This window comes from Spodoptera frugiperda, chromosome 6 (assembly GCF_023101765.2).
Source record: "Spodoptera frugiperda isolate SF20-4 chromosome 6, AGI-APGP_CSIRO_Sfru_2.0, whole genome shotgun sequence".
Taxonomy (NCBI): Eukaryota; Metazoa; Arthropoda; class Insecta; order Lepidoptera; family Noctuidae; genus Spodoptera; species Spodoptera frugiperda.
The window spans coordinates 958199-974590 of NC_064217.1; the positions used below are offsets into that span (position 1 = coordinate 958199).

General features: G+C 33.7%; 2 protein-coding genes across 4 annotated transcripts in view; both read left to right on the top strand.

The window, feature by feature from the left end:
• Positions 1-12520, top strand: part of LOC118267539 (neuroglobin) — a 132527-nt gene extending 120007 nt beyond the window's left edge. For both annotated transcript variants that reach the window (XM_035581594.2, XM_035581595.2), the window contains 2 exons: positions 3945-4176; positions 7433-12520. In XM_035581594.2, the coding sequence (XP_035437487.1) occupies positions 3945-4176; positions 7433-7582 (382 nt within the window). In that variant the 3' untranslated portion in view covers positions 7583-12520. The remainder of the gene's footprint in view (positions 1-3944; positions 4177-7432) is intronic.
• Positions 12521-14844: 2324 nt separating this feature from the next.
• LOC118267538 (neuroglobin) overlaps positions 14845-16392 on the top strand; it is a 52548-nt gene continuing 51000 nt past the window's right edge. Inside the window, exons 1-2 of one of the 2 annotated variants that reach the window (XM_035581593.2) lie at positions 14845-15035; positions 15349-16044. In XM_035581593.2, the coding sequence (XP_035437486.1) occupies positions 15863-16044 (182 nt within the window). In that variant the 5' untranslated portion in view covers positions 14845-15035; positions 15349-15862. The remainder of the gene's footprint in view (positions 15036-15348; positions 16045-16392) is intronic. The other variant, XM_050694136.1, reaches the window with a different exon arrangement.

The following is a 16392-nucleotide window of genomic DNA, read 5'->3' on the forward strand; positions in this document are numbered from 1 at the left end:
TTTTTAAAGAAACGTAACTCCACTCTTAGATTTTCTCCTGTGTCTTGGGTGTGTTTACAAACACACATGTTCACATACATAACACCCAGACCCGAATCAACAATTTGTGTATCACACAGAGTTGATCCATGCGGCAATCGAATCCGCTACACGTTCCACGACAGCGGGTTTTCCAGCCCCAGCACCGACCCACCGTGTAGATATACTTCATTTATTAGAACGTCACGCCCCTAATGACTTCTTAAAGAATAGACAGCATTTCATATATACAATCTATCTCTTACTTTTTACCATTTATTTTATGTGTCCCTTGTAATAAAAGTCCAAAAGCATCTCATTTTCCCGACATGTAACAAAAGCGCCTTATCTTTTATAATAGCAATAAAAACATTCAGACGACATATTCACAAACTAAATGATGACGTCATAACTACGTCACAAAACGTAATTGATAGGCTTTAATTTTTTTATTCTACTAATATTGTAAATGCGAAAGTTTGTATGTTTGTTTGTTACTCCTTCACGTCAAAACGGTTAAAGGGATCGGGATGAAATTTGGAACAGGGATAGATTATAGTCTGGAATAACACATAGGCTACTTTTTATCCCAATTTAATGTAGGTGAAGCCACTGGCAGAAGCTAGTATGAACATAAAACCTTAAGTAACTAGACTAACTCTATATCATGAACATTCTGTCGTTTCGTACTGACTTTCTGTCCAGCCTATCATAAAATTCTTTATAGCCACTAAACCATTGTTACGGCAGCACCCTATCAAGCTAATTTAATCTTTAAAACTCCGTCATTAAAACACAGTTTTATTGTGAGATGTAAGGATGAAAAGGCTTTCGTTAAAAGGAGTTTTATGTATTTTGGTTATAATTGGATATTATTACGTTTAATTAGATTAAGTTTTACTGTTATTAGATTTTCTATACATATTAGAATTTATTTGCAAACGCCTGAACACAAGATCATTAACTTGTTATAAACACGTTCTTGCAAGTTGCTATGAATATTCTTTCAGGCGCAATTCTCCTTTTTGACAATCAGTTAAAATGCTAGTAATCTGCCTCATTTTCTAGTCACATAAAATGGAATGATTTATTATAAATGATTTAATATAATGGAATGAGATATTACTTTGTATTAAATCATTTATTTTTATCTATAAACTCGAACTATTTCTCGAACAGATTAACCCATAAACTGTGCCGTATATATGCGACATATATTTCCGTGTCTCTACCACTAATATCGCATTACTGCGACAGAGAACATGCTTGATATTTTTGTTCTATTCACACGATTGCTCCTCCTTATTTAGAGTAATATTTTTGTTCGATTTGTAGTCGCGCGCCAGGGCCATGATAATTGATATTTAACTGGGCGCTTAAAGGATTAATAAGTAACAGTAATAGTTGCACAATTTACACAAATCACTAAACTCAAAACAAAACCTGTCAAAACCATACCAAACAGAGGCACAAATCATGTAAATCCACTCGCATTTTCACTGAATAAACTCATTGCCTCAAGCTCAATTGATTGAAACCATATACCTACGTGGATAATAAGTTGATTATACATTGCAATATTATACTTACGTATATGTTACCAACCTTAAAGCTTGGAAGGGTAGGCAGGGTCCGTCGGAGCCGAAGCACCCCTCGTGATGTGCCTACGTGTCTCGAATCTCTAACAAAATTGGGTTAGGCTGCCTACATATTGGGCGACTCTTCAGGCATGACATACGTACACAACTACACATCAAGCTATACAAAACCAATTTATCATGATCTTCCTTTGTATGATCTTTGCTTACGTTCGACGGTCAGTTTATACTGGTTGTTTTATAGCTAGTATGTACATGGATTTACAAATACAATTTGGATTTATGAATGAAATTGGATGGCTTCGTATTCGGGGCAGATTTGACTGTATGTGACATGAACGTACTTCAGATGGATGATGAGGTAGAATAAATATACTTTTGCCTGATTTCGCTTGATGGAAAGTTACGTGGTAACGTATTAGATAGGTATGTATTTCTGAGGATATCTGTCGATAAACTAAAATATTCCGAAATAATTTTGTGTTTTCTTTATCCAAATATCAAGAAATTTTAAGACAAGGGTTGTGCATATTGTACGATTGGTGATTGATGTGATTGTGCATATTGTACATAAAAAAAATCTAACAAAATAGACTACAAAATAGCACTTCCATACTTGTCAATATTCGAAAAGTTACATGAGTCCAACATTAACTATCTGCCTTTATCGAAAACCCAAGTCTATCGTCTATCCAGAGCTGCGGACTGCGTAGAGAGTTACCGGGCTCCGGCTCGAAAAATAGAAGTAGGAACGGGATGGTGTTTTGTCAGTAAGAGTCTGACACTCTCTCTTCCTTCACCTTAGGCGGGAGAAGTTATTGAATGATTTTCCGCAGTTCTATAAAAATACATTCTAACATCAGTATTTGTTAAGAAATTACAACAAACCACACACATTAACATAAACCTTTATGTTTATTCAGAGTGCCTACTCACACATACTCACACACACGCTACATACTAGTTCCCAACTCCTACGGACCTTAATCACAACTACATCTCACAAAGTCAAGAATAATTACCATTAATATACATGAAGTTTGCTCCAAAACCACGGAGTCTAATAAATATGGATACTCAGATATACATACATATATATATATGTATCTTTGAGGGCCTGATAAAGTTGATCTAATTGGTACAAGCATATGTGTACGTAAATACATAGTTAATTTTGTGAATTAATGTCTATCTAACATGTTATCTTGAGATCTTATGTTGTGTCAGTGACGTATATTCTATCTACACATGATTTTAACAGTTGTATGTATTATCTGCTATTCATTTAACATACTCTACTACAATGTTTGGCACGAATATACTTTGGCACGAACGGGTCGGCTCGACCGAGTAATATACCACGGCTTACAGAAAACCGTCGTGAAACAACGCTTACGTCGTGTAAGATTACCGGGCACCCAATGGCCTCCATATCAATCTTCTCATCATTAAATTTCTAACCACCAAAGGGCAGACAACGCACTTGTGACGCCTCTAGTGTCCATTGGCGGCGGCTACTGCTTACCGTCAGGTGATCCGTCGATACTCGTTTACCAGCTTTAGAACTTAAAAAATGTGCTAATCCACTACAAAATTAAATTACAAATTAAATATTTAAGCCTTCAACACACGCAGCATGACTAAATATTTCAGTAACGTTATAAACATGCTTTTTTAACCACGACACTTTAATCATCTCTGATCCACTTTAAAAGCCATAATTCTGAATATATTTCTTCTTAAACTCCTCTTGTGTATGAAGCCTTAGGCAATGTGCACACGGACGGCCAGGTTATTGCACGTACAACGTTTATTTTTAACAGATTACGTTGAAGCCAGTCCGCTCTTTAAGAATATAGGATGGAGCCTTACATAGTCGCCTTTATGGAACGTTACACTCATTCCAATCTGGATTCCAGACCAATTTTCTTCTATTTGTGGAAATAGGATTCTAAAGAAGGATATTTGATTTTATTTTTCTTTGGGATTATTTGTGTTTTGTACTTGTATATGTCGGGAAAATGTCCACATAGGGACATATATCGATTAATAACTATAGGATGGTATGATTTAAAGTAAAAAGGATTGTCAAATGTTTTAAAACTTACATTCGTAAAAATAATTTTAATTGTATTCTGTAAAACTGTGTTTTTATGTTTTTAATAAAAAGTATCTAGTCCATCATTTCAAAATACACACCATAAGCAAAATAAATATAAAAACATCCCAAAGGGTTTCCTACCCAGAAACTACCCCACGACCATCAAGATTAGACACGACCCTACAGCCTTCACTACCCAATTTTGACGAACCTCTTTTCTTCCCCAGATTATTCGAGGAAAACCAAGATCTACTAAACATGTTTGAAAAATTCCGCCAATGCCGGACGAAGGAGGAACAAATCAACTCCATGGAGCTTGCAGAACACGCCAACAATGTGATGAACACCTTGGATGAAGGTATCAAGGGTCTGGATGACCTGGACAACTTCTTCGGCTATATACACCAAGTTGGGGCTAGCCACAGAAGAATACCTGGATTCAAGGTCGAATATTTTTGGGTGAGTATTCTTTTTGTTTGTTTTGAAGTGTGTTGGGTGATATTAGTGATGATACACTAGACCTACAGAGGATTAGCCTCGGCATTACCCAATCTCATAAAAATAATCTTTAATTCCACTTAAACATTGTTATCTTATTATAACTTTCGTGAGACATACAAAATTAATTACAGTAGCAGCGTGATAATGGCCGCGTCGTGTGTCCTAAATGCTACTCATTAATTTGAGCCTCTAGCATGGCTTGAAACTAGTCGAGTTCCTTGTCAAACAGTTATGGAAGTTAACTAATAACATAATAATTAACATTGCTATCAGTAAAATCTTATGTTTTGTACGCAAACTTAAAAATAGAATCACTAAACAAATCATACCAATATCTTACTTAAGTTTTTGATGGTAACGTATATTTTTCAACGTCAGCATGACACAATAGAAAATCCTAATTAGGCTCAGCGTTCGAAAGGTACCTTTATACCTTAACGAAGAGAGAATATCACAAAGAGCTTTAAAACTTTTAATTAATGCTATGAATACTGAAGGGGCTAGGTTTACAAAATGGGTTTAACGGTAAAACCAACAGCCTCGAGGTTGAATACACTCCATTACAAAATTCCAATAAAACCAATCATGGTTGGATTCCATTTCGGGTGTCGTCGAATTTATTGAAAGTGCGAATCATATTTTTGGAACGAAGGTTACACGAGTTCTGTGTCGTAAACCTTATTATTTAATACTCGAGTGATATGACTGCAAAGAGATTGTAAACAGGGAGGAGTAAACAATGATACATTACCTACACTTCGAGGGTTTTGTTGAAAATAAATACATGTAACTTTAAACATATAATACAATTATATGTTAAAGTTTGTATAAGAATTATTATGAAATTTGTAATACTTCCACCTGCTATGAAATTTTTCGTTTAATTTCAAAAACGGAGCTGTTTACTTTACGTTGATTGCACGGCTCCAACCAACCAATCAGAGCGCCGAATGCGCGTTTTGTTTCAATCTCATTAAACGTAAAACAAACTTGTACTACCTACGTCCTCTGTTGTCGCAATATCACAACACGGCAATAACTGTTGTCGATTTTGTGATACTTTAACATGCCATAGAACTGTTAAATAGTTGTTTTCATGAAGTAAAGGTAGTAGACACGACAGATGGGCTATTATCTTACAGCTATTATTGGAATTCGCGAATAATAGAGGTACAAAGACACACACAGATATGTTTCTCATCCCGTATCACAGAACACCTTACTTCATTAATAATTTAGCCTCACCACAAAGCGATAGATTCATATTTAATCCAGGATCAGGTATTAACCTTCCAATGTATTACTATCAGGTTTTAACCCCAGAGAGTATCATTCATCAAATTCTGATAGTACCTATAAATTGAAAATTCCGATCTCTCGAATAATTTTATTTGTAAACTCGATTTCATTTATTTTCAACTGTCAAGCTGTACCTTTCATTGGCCAGTTTCAATAATGAAAGTTTCCAATTTTTCGGTATATATACGAGTAATATTAATTGATTTAATTCTATCGTAATTGAGTTTGTTATTGTTTTATTTAAGCGGGGTTAATACAAGCAAGCCTTTGTTGTTTAAAACAATATTCACGAACAAAGCTAAGTACTTATTTCGTTTTGTGCAAACATTTCTGGCTTACTAAATAAATACCGAAGGGGTAGGCATTATGGCACGTAATGCCACTGCTACAATATTCAGCCACATTTCATAATTTATATTGTAAGTCTTGTCTCCTTATAATAGGAGGCGAACCTATTGCCATAAACCTGTTCCAGGTTCCGTGCTACTACTGACAAATTTTCGAAAAACCGAAAAAAGCCGAACCTGAGCCCTTGCCCGGTAGTCGCACTAGCAACCACTCGGCCAACAAGGCAGTAAATGTGTTATTTCTTTCTTTCCATTTTCGAAATGACTTGTACCTACATAAAAAATATTACTCCAAGCTCAGATGACGCACTTCAATGTTATCAACTACAAAATGTGGACATCAAAGAGTCATATTTGCCACTCTAGCGAGATCGACCTTTCGAATGTGGTCATAAAACGCCACCCTCTATACCATTCCTTCATCCAATTTCAATGATATGCTAACCGCACCCAGCTGTGGATTAAAGTCTACCCAAAAACTTTAAATTACGCTATTTCTGACGGCCTTCGAGTAAACTATCAGTAGGTATCACAAAATGAAACTGAATGCCAAATATGATGGAAATACAGAAGTACCAAATTATCAATTTTCAACATGTGTATGAAGAAATTAGTAAAACTTGTCGACTGATTTTGCTATTCTTTAGAATCTACACTCGTCTGTTACACTGATGTGTAACAGACAGTCTGATGACTAGCAAAATTAAGCTTTAATAAGATGAGATTATTCTTAAAAAGTGATTAGACCGATACATACATTGTACCAATTAATATGATTGGAGGAAGCTAAACGCATCCACAACAGCATAGCATAGCACATAACTGGTGGAAAAGCACGCTTAATCTTAAAAAAAACATGATAGCAATAGCAACCATATATACTGACTCTAAATTTCATTCGAGTTTCGAGTTATTTCTTATTTCAAACATTTGCTCAATGTGATACACAGAATGAGAGAAATACATACCTAACAAATCTCCTAAAAAAAATTGGTATCTTAAATATGATGAATAAGTTTTTTGCGCTTTCCTACTCGTTGATATGTCCAACTATATCTGTCACACGGAAACTGGCCCGAGCCCCTCATTTCCTATTATAAATGCTTTTCAACCCTTTGACTTATCCGGGTTTAAATCATCCATGAATCTATTTAGGGTTGTCAATATTGGCTAGGATTAAACATTTTTCCTATTAAACAAATACTTTTTAGGGTTCAAGGAATTTTCGGTACAAAAAAGGGGAAATATTTCGGTCGAAAAAGTGCGAAGGACAATTGTTTCTGAAATATTTGTGTCTTGTGTCAAAGGGTAGAAAGGGTTGCAGGTGTAAAATTACTCGTGGGATATTTTAGATCCTTGGCGGTTCCGTTGGAACCTGACAAGCTTGACATTTGACACAATATGAAATTGAAATGTTATAACACTTTGATGTGTAGGCACAGATATCGAATTGTTTCGTATCCAACAACACACGTATCGCCCTTGTTCCGTCAATCTTGTAATAACCTATGTTTATTGATAATAGATAATACTTTTACACATATTAACGGCAGCTTTTTCTTCCACAGAAAATCGAAGCACCGTTCCTAGCAGCTGTGGAGTCGACCTTGGGCGACCGTTACACACCCAACGTGGAGAATATCTACAAAATTACCATCAAGTTTATACTAGAAACACTCATAGAAGGATATGAGGCTGCTGGCAAGCATCCTACGTGAGCTCAGCTATGTACAGAAACAAAATAAAAAACAAAAGTGAACTGAGCGCTTGAAGGAAAAACACAAGTCAGTTTTAACGAAAATAAAAAAAAAACGACTAGCAGCCGCCATGTTGAAAATTTTAAATTGGAACCACCATTCCAAATTCGAAGCTAAAACGCCACTATCAAAAATTAATGTCAATTTAAAACGAGATTTTAAAAAGTGAAGTGTACAGACGTTTACAAAATGCATCGTGAATTATGTGTATAATGTGAATAATTCTATAATTGTGTATAGTTGTCACTGTTCTTTTTCGCTCGTCTGTATTTAGACTGGTAAATTAATTGGGACTAACTGTTCAGTACGGGAACATAACTGAGTATTAGAGCGCTTTTTCGAATAGCAAAATAATTTTAATATAGGAACAAGATGTAGATAAAATAGTAAAAAATATGTGTGTTAAATTAAGGAATTTTAAACCAAATAACTTTTTTAAATGTCGCAAAACGCTTGTTAGTACTAATTTAATGTTAAATAATTATTTATTTATAATGATATTCTTCTTGACGTCCTTACTGTTGGCTGGACCAACCGTCGTATGTTTTATTGTTTAAACAATTAATAATTCGGCATAATTACTGTTAAATTGCGTCTTCCGTGCGTGAATGTTGTAATACTTAGACTAAGTATTAAGTTAAATAATTTTAAAACTGTTATATAATTTAACCGAAAATGTTATATATGTTATAATCACACGGAAGATTTTGTTTAAATTATATTTAAATTTCCAAAGTGAAAATGAAGCACATTACAGTCTAATATCTACTAGTGTATCAACTTTTAATATTTTTTTACTAATTATTATAATCTCTATAGAATATGTCTTATAAGCACAAAAACTGAACAACATATTATAAAGTACCACTCTATGAAATATATTTTCTGAAACTATCTTATAAAAGTACCTTCTAGTACTTGAAATGTTCGTTTATATAAATTTCATATGAATGTATAAATAAATAAAACTTGTAATTCTCCGGAATGTATAAGTCGTCATCTTTTTTATAAAAATTTGAATATTTCCGTTGAAATGTTTAAAAAACTTCGGCATTTATTCGTGTTGGTAGTCAATTCTGTACTGAAATAATTCTACATGAAAACTTTTCCTTGTAAACTTCATTAGATTTGTCCGTTTTATTTCAACTTGGATATTCATAATTCACAAATATGACAAATGGTGAATTCTGACTTCTATTGTCTAAAACAAAAAAAAAACCTGTGGGTGATTGGGATATGGGCGATATAATATTTTGGACGTTGTAAAAAACAGTTTAATTTTTTTAGCATTCTCATTTTAAAAATATCTCTTAAATCATACGTATTGTAAATTGTAATACAGTTCAAACCAACGAATTAATACGAAGGGTTTTTTACCATCTATAATATTATCAAGGGAAATTATTCTATAAAGGTAAAGGTACACAGCTTGCGGCAAATACACTAATTAGGGATGATATTCGTTGGTTGTACATGACGTATCATTATGTTCACGTACTTAATTACATAGAACAATGTAAAGCACGCTACCTCATTATGTATTTCGAGTACATATGTGAATTTTGAGGTTGTAATGGAAAGATATACATAATGATAGGAACATTTCTAGACCGGGAATCTTAAGGTACAAGTTGGAAGCGGGCGACATGAGGCGGCAGACAACGTGTTGTTGCTTCATGTTGGCACGATAAGTCGTTACGATTTATCGGTATAGTGATGCTGAACACACACACACACACACAGCTTGCGTTACTTAACACTGCAGGATTACCACGAATGCTTTGGTGAACTTACCTTGGTAATATGGAGTCGAACATCATCATCATCATTATGAAAACTATAATTTTATTACAACTTTCGTGAGACCTCCTCGTCAAACAATTATGTGAGTAAGTCGATAACATAATAATTAATTATCAAAACTACTAACAATCCAATACTCTTCCACATATCTAGGTAATGGCTACCTCTACATACATAACAAACCAGGATATCGACACAAATACAGTTCCAAAATTAATATTCACAATACAAATTAGACCCAACTACGAGTAATAATTACCTAACATAATTAGGCTATATTAAATTATGTTGGAACGCCCTTCCATTAATTGGTCCTCTACGAGTTGTATTGGATATTCAAAGGTAATATGGCGTCTTGATTTATTTGATTAGTCTCGGTAATAAACAAGGCTTGTTACGAAATTATAGATTTCAATTTGGGATTGGTGTTTATTGAATTTGATTAATTATTCCAATATGATATTCCTTGGGTATTCTAGATGTCTTGGCACGTCTTGGGTAAAATCTATAACATTTAAATTAGTCGGCTTTTCTTACCTGACGCTCAAGAATTTAAACTAAACTAACGATTTCCACGGTTTTGCATTCGTCGGAAAGGTTCTCGGGTTCCATGGGGTTTATAGCAAAGAAAAATCAAAAATTCTAGAGAAAAGCAGGAAAACAGAGAAAATTTTTGGTGGCGAAATTACTACCGTACTCAGAGTACTCAGAGTAACCGAATTAAAAAGCTTTGCTTTTTATTTTAATTATGACGTCGAATAAACTACGCGCCGTGATACGCAAAAATACCTGCGCCTGAGTCTATTTTGGCAGAATACTTATACATAGACTCGCCAAAATAAATATAAGCCGCAGAATTGAGCAGAATATAGATTAACCGTCTCTGTCTGAACTATTTTGATGAAAACAAATATACTCTTTCTACTAGAAGTAGTAATCTAACAAAGTAAGATCGGCTGCCGAACCACACAACTTTTTTTAAGGAGAGAAATCCTTTCAATTTCTCTTCCCGCCTTAGTTGAGGCAAAAGAGTAGCCCTTCCCACCTTGGGTGAGGTGAGACACTCGCTCTCACAAAACCCATTAAAAAAAGGTATCTGAACTGGAAGACGATTTTAATTAAGTTCATCGACCTTCTGCGAGTATATGACACACAATGTAAAGCTCATTGTGTCTCACGCAGATCAGGGGCCTTAGTCTGCTATAATCGACCATTCTGATACAATTGTAATAGCAAACTAATTCCCCTGCACTCCAGCATTCTACAGGTTAAAAGATATGATGCGAAAGATTCATTTAAAAATAGCATCTAAATAAAATCGATTTAGTCGCGATACGACCACAATTCGGTGGTCCGTCTAGACCTCAGGTCGCGTTGCGATGCCCTCACGCAACGTTCAAGGCGCACCACTGAATTGGTTTATCAATCTTGGTTAATAAAACTAGTTAAAGACTTTTATATATCTTATTTTTTGTGTTTTAATAGCGGAATCAACAGATTTGTTTAAATAAATCATGCTTATGAGTTACTTAAAAGGATTTGTATCGCGACTTTATTGATGGGCATGCTTCAAACTTTACAATATGTATGTACAAGCAATCAAAGTAATTGGGTTTCATTGAAAATAACAAAAGAATACAATTTGAATATCATTATTTTCAATGAGATACATAATTACTATTAAATATCTATATCGCAAAAGAGCCAGATTGATCACACGAATAATCCCATTTTGGTGATTCAACCAATTGCATTTGGGAACTACCACAGAAGTTAGATTTGTGCCCGAAATTTTGAGACAAGCAGTAATGGATAATTATTATTTATAAATGTGTACTTCTGCTTCTAATAGCTCAGACGAGCAACTATCGCGCAACTAAAAATCGCTCGATACACTCTTAAAACAAACACGTAAACAGTTAAACACACATTTCAGCCTGTCTAACATATTCTCACTCCTCTCAATATTATCTCGTTTGAAAGAAAACAATCAATTTCATGCAAACATACTAAGATTTATATTAAAACCCGCCCACGGTTGTAGTTGTTTAATTTTCGCACAATATAAACAAAGTTTATCGCATATTATATATGTATACTAGCTTTTGCCCGCGACTTCGTCCGCGGAAAATTTAAAAATTTAGGGTTGTACTACCCCTAACATTTAGGGGGATGAAAAATAGATGTTGGCCGATTCTCATAGATACCGGATAAGCACAAAAAATTTCATCAAAATCGGTCAAGCCGTTTCGGAGGAGTATGGCAAAAGAAAACTGTGACACGAGAATTTTATATATTAGATGTATTTATATACCATGGTTACTATCTGGTAAGGTTAACAAAGAGTTTTGTTTCATTGATTACTTAAACTATTCCTTAATAACGATTTTGTATCGAAACAATTAGTAAGGACTGAGTAACCATTAATTGACTCTGAATACGGCTGTAAGCAGTGTATCTTGTCTTTATCTTCCTTGAATTAAATTACTATACCCTTAAAGACCAAAGCTTTGAATTGTTGATGCGTTTATAAGAAAAAATCCTACTTACTACTCAAGGTTCTACTATTATTGAACAGTTTGCCACGGCTCGACCGGAGCGATATCAAGGCCTCACAGAAAACCGACGTGAAACAACGCTTGCGTTGTGTTTTGTTGTGTGAGTGAGGTTACCGGAGGCTCCTTCCCAATCCCCGATTCCCCAACAATGCTTAAATTCCTAACCCCCAAAAGTTCAGCAACGAACTTGTAACGCCTCTGGTGTTTCGGGTGTCCATGGGCGGCGGCGATTGCTTACCATCAGGTGATCCGTCTACTCCGGTTTATACCATAAAAACAAATTTATTAAAGTACCAAGTTGAAATAAAACTACAAATATATGAAATGTCTTCTAAGTTACCTATAAATTGTTATGAACCCATTATAAGTATTGTATGTACGATCGTTATTATTGTAATAAGTACTTATATAAAAGTAAATAAGTTGTATTTATAAATGAATTTTGAAATAAGCAATGAATGTGTTGTATGTAATAAAATGTATCAGGTCGATGTATTTAAGTGTTAATTTGATTTGAAATAAATATTATTTGAAAATTTATACGCTTTTAATTGCTTTTGTTGATAAGAGAAACGTGATATCGTTTCATTGATTAAAACAATCATTTACTAACTGGAGGACGGGATCGACTGTGGAAAAAAAATCTATAAAAAATAAATAAAGAGTCACTGTTAAAAATTGGACAGCACTATAAAATTAGGAGGAATAAAGACCTTATGATGTGTCCTAGAGAGCGCCATAAGAATTTAAACAGGTGATAAAATAGAAAATGCTAAAATAACACCTAACACTAATAGCCTAAAGATCACATTAGCACAGGAGTACCTTCAAACATTACCTATTGTGTACACACCATAGGCCCATAGACTACCAAACAAAAACATAATATAGTGCACCTAAAACGACAATGACTTATCGCCTGCATTCATCAATAAAACAAAAGAAATACATAACCTACACTACTAAATATCGTCACCCCACCATATAAGCACCATTCATGACAAATCATGCGATAACATCTATAACACATCACCCCTAACACAAAGCCATAAGGTCGATATTACTTAAGTAATTAATCAAGTAAAAATAGTGACGTTCAGTTACCATAATTTCGTTTATGGGCCTAACATTATCATACAATTGCTGAGACACAATTGTATGGGTCACTCGTTTGAATAGTGATGGGCAATTCTTTTATCGATATTAACGGCGAACTGTTATTTTAATGTGTTATTTATTCATAATTTTGACATGAATGTATTTTTGATATTGGTTCCGGTTATTGGATATTCAAATTTTGTGTACCGTTCCGGTTAATCCGCGATTTGCATGATGATAGTGTGGTTTCGGATGACTTTATTGGGTATCTATTGCAATGTAGTTATTTGCTGAATATTTTAACGGTATCAATGTTTATTTTGACTAGCAAACTGTCACAAAATTATCATGAAATTACCTTTCCTCCATATTACTTTTCAGAAAATTAGAATATCAGCATTATTCATCCAGCCTGTAATAAAATATTTACGGTTCAACCTTACAAAAACCCAATAAAATTAAAAAAGTAACAAAATCATACCCAAGCCCCCAAAATAACAATTGACCCATTGCCCATTATTCATCTCCGTTTAGCAACAAAACCGATATCAAGCAAAAAAATTACAATAATTTTACCAAAAAAAAAAAAAGATAGGGAAACATGTAAAAATATCAATACCATGGTTTGTTGGTGTAACATTCCATGGTAACGGGAAAAAACCGTCACGGAAACCGGATAGTAGTGCCACACTTGAGCATCACATGAGGCAATTCGGCCCAAAATCGTTGTCGTCTCGTACACGTGTCGTTTCCGTTACTTTCATCTTCAAATTGGATTTGAGGGGCCGACGAAGTATCCCTGACTGGAAGATAAAAACTGTGTTAGTAGGTCCTTGAATTACGAAGGTTCTACTTACCTACATAATATATGTTTTTATGGATTGTTACCGCGGATGATTTGAGGGGGAATTTTTGTGGATATAAAGGTATGGACATTTTTTCTGCTTTGGAAGATAATATATGATGTATAGCAGCTTCTGCCAGCGGTTTCGCCCATGTTCCCGTGGATAAAGGGTATGCTATCATTTAAGTCAGCTCATACCCTGTCTGTATACCAAATTTTATCAAAATCCGTTCAGTAGTTTCAGAGTGATGGAAAGACAAACATACAAACAAATAAACTTTCACATCTATAATATAAGTGTGATTATGCTTGTAGTTAGTTGTTCAATCTTTAAAAATAACACATAATTCTAATTAAAAAGGAGGTACCTACCAAGGAAACATATTTCAAATAGATATATAATTAAAACACAAATAGAGTACTAGGAAAAATATTTATAATAAGAGATAAGAAGTATTATTAATATTACATTTAATTACAAAAGCAATATGACTGTGTTTTAATTGATCTATTCTGCTCATTACTCATATCATAATTGCAAAAAATTGTTATGCATATTTGATACTATTTCACGCAAAAACTACTGAACGGATCTGGATATTTTTTTTACACAAACAGATTTCAGTCTAGAATAATACTTATTTTATTTAGTGTATAAAAAAGAGTAACCTATGGAGTTTCTTGCTCGTTTTTCTCCACAGAAACCTTTGGAACGAGTAAATAGCTTCACTAGAGTACTAGAGGAGGATTATTATATTTGCTTTGACTTTCAAAAGTGCCTTCCTGGTCTGTATCAAACAAATAATTGACTTTATACTATCATTTAACTACTTTTCGGTATCGCAGGCAAAGCCGTAAGTAGAAGTTAGTATGATTAATTTATTATAACAGGAAGTAACCTTTTTCCCATCACTAAAACGTATCATTATGCCTCAGTCGTGAAATGTACCGCTGACGTTAAACTAGTGAAAATAAACGCGTTATTTATTTTATATTTTAGTTTATTTATTCTTGTGCCGTGGAAAATAACTAAACGTCGTTATTATCGATATAATGAGTTTTAGTGGTTCTAATTGATATTTAATAGTGCGCAGTGTTTGATAGTTTGAGAGTAACTAATTATTTATTTATGTTTTAGATTGTGAATCTGTTTTTGATATCATATTATTATGATATTATTAACTGGTTGAATAAAACTACCTATATACAATTTTCCGTCGAGATTTATTTATAATAATAGTGTGGGCTTTTACATTTCGCTAATTAATTAAAATAAATCGAAATATAAAAGGAAAGGGGAAATTCTGATCGTTTTCCTCGTTAGTATACTTTTTGTGTGGAGATATCACATCACCACAACTATACACGCTATCGAGTAGGTGCCTACTACGCTCAGACGCACGATATTTTTTTTCTAATTTTAGAACGCACAAACAAATTTATTGCATTTGATTTCGAAGAGCGATTTTGAATACTCGCACCGGTGTTGGTATCCGATAGTCTTAACTGGGAGTCGTTAATGTTAACCGCGTGATATATCAATTACGTTGAAACAAACTGATAAACAGTCCAACTTCGTATCTCTACGACATCACTATGTGAAACAGTTGCAGTTACAACAAAAAAAAATCAAGCAAAAAAAATTAAAAGTGTAAAAAAATTGAATAAAATATTGTAAAAACTGTAACAAAAATACGTGACATTAAAAACAAGACATTAAAAAATAAGAAAAAATAAAAAGTAACCAAAAAGGTTTGTCAAATAAAAACTCTAATAAAAAAAAAGTGACTGGCAACTAACCATAAAATAAAAAAAACAACCAAATTCTATATTCAAATCTGACAGAAACAGAAGAAAAGTTTGCGTGTGACGAAAAAAAAATAGTGAATAAAAGTGTCATTTGTTTTTTAGTGTCTTTTAATATATTATTTTTAAATCATGGGTTGTGAACTAAGTAAGTTAGCATCATCAGAATTCAACAACCATGATGCTTTGGACCGCCCACCACCGCCGGCAGACCCTCGATCACCTCTCACCACGAAACAACAGTACTGCATGCTGGCATCATGGAAGGGTATCTTCAGACAAATCGAGAAGACTGGCATTCTACTGTTTATCAAGTAAGTACACTTATTTCTAGAAAATACAAGTAAGATATAAGTTAAATTCTTAATTTTGTACTGAAAATATCGTTACTTGCGCAGACAATAACATTTTTATAATTTATTAATAACTAGATAATATGTAAAAAAAGGTAAACAAAAAGATGAAAAAATGATTTTCTGGAAGTCATTATGAAGTTTGTTGTTTGTTTTGAAAGCCAAAATTATATTTAGACATTGAAAAATAATTTAAATTAATTAATTCTTCAATAAGAAGAACACGATCACTATTTCGAATAGTTCTGTATCATAACGTAAATTTAAAAAAAAAAACGTTTTTCTTTTTTTCAAAAGCAGGCGGTCATT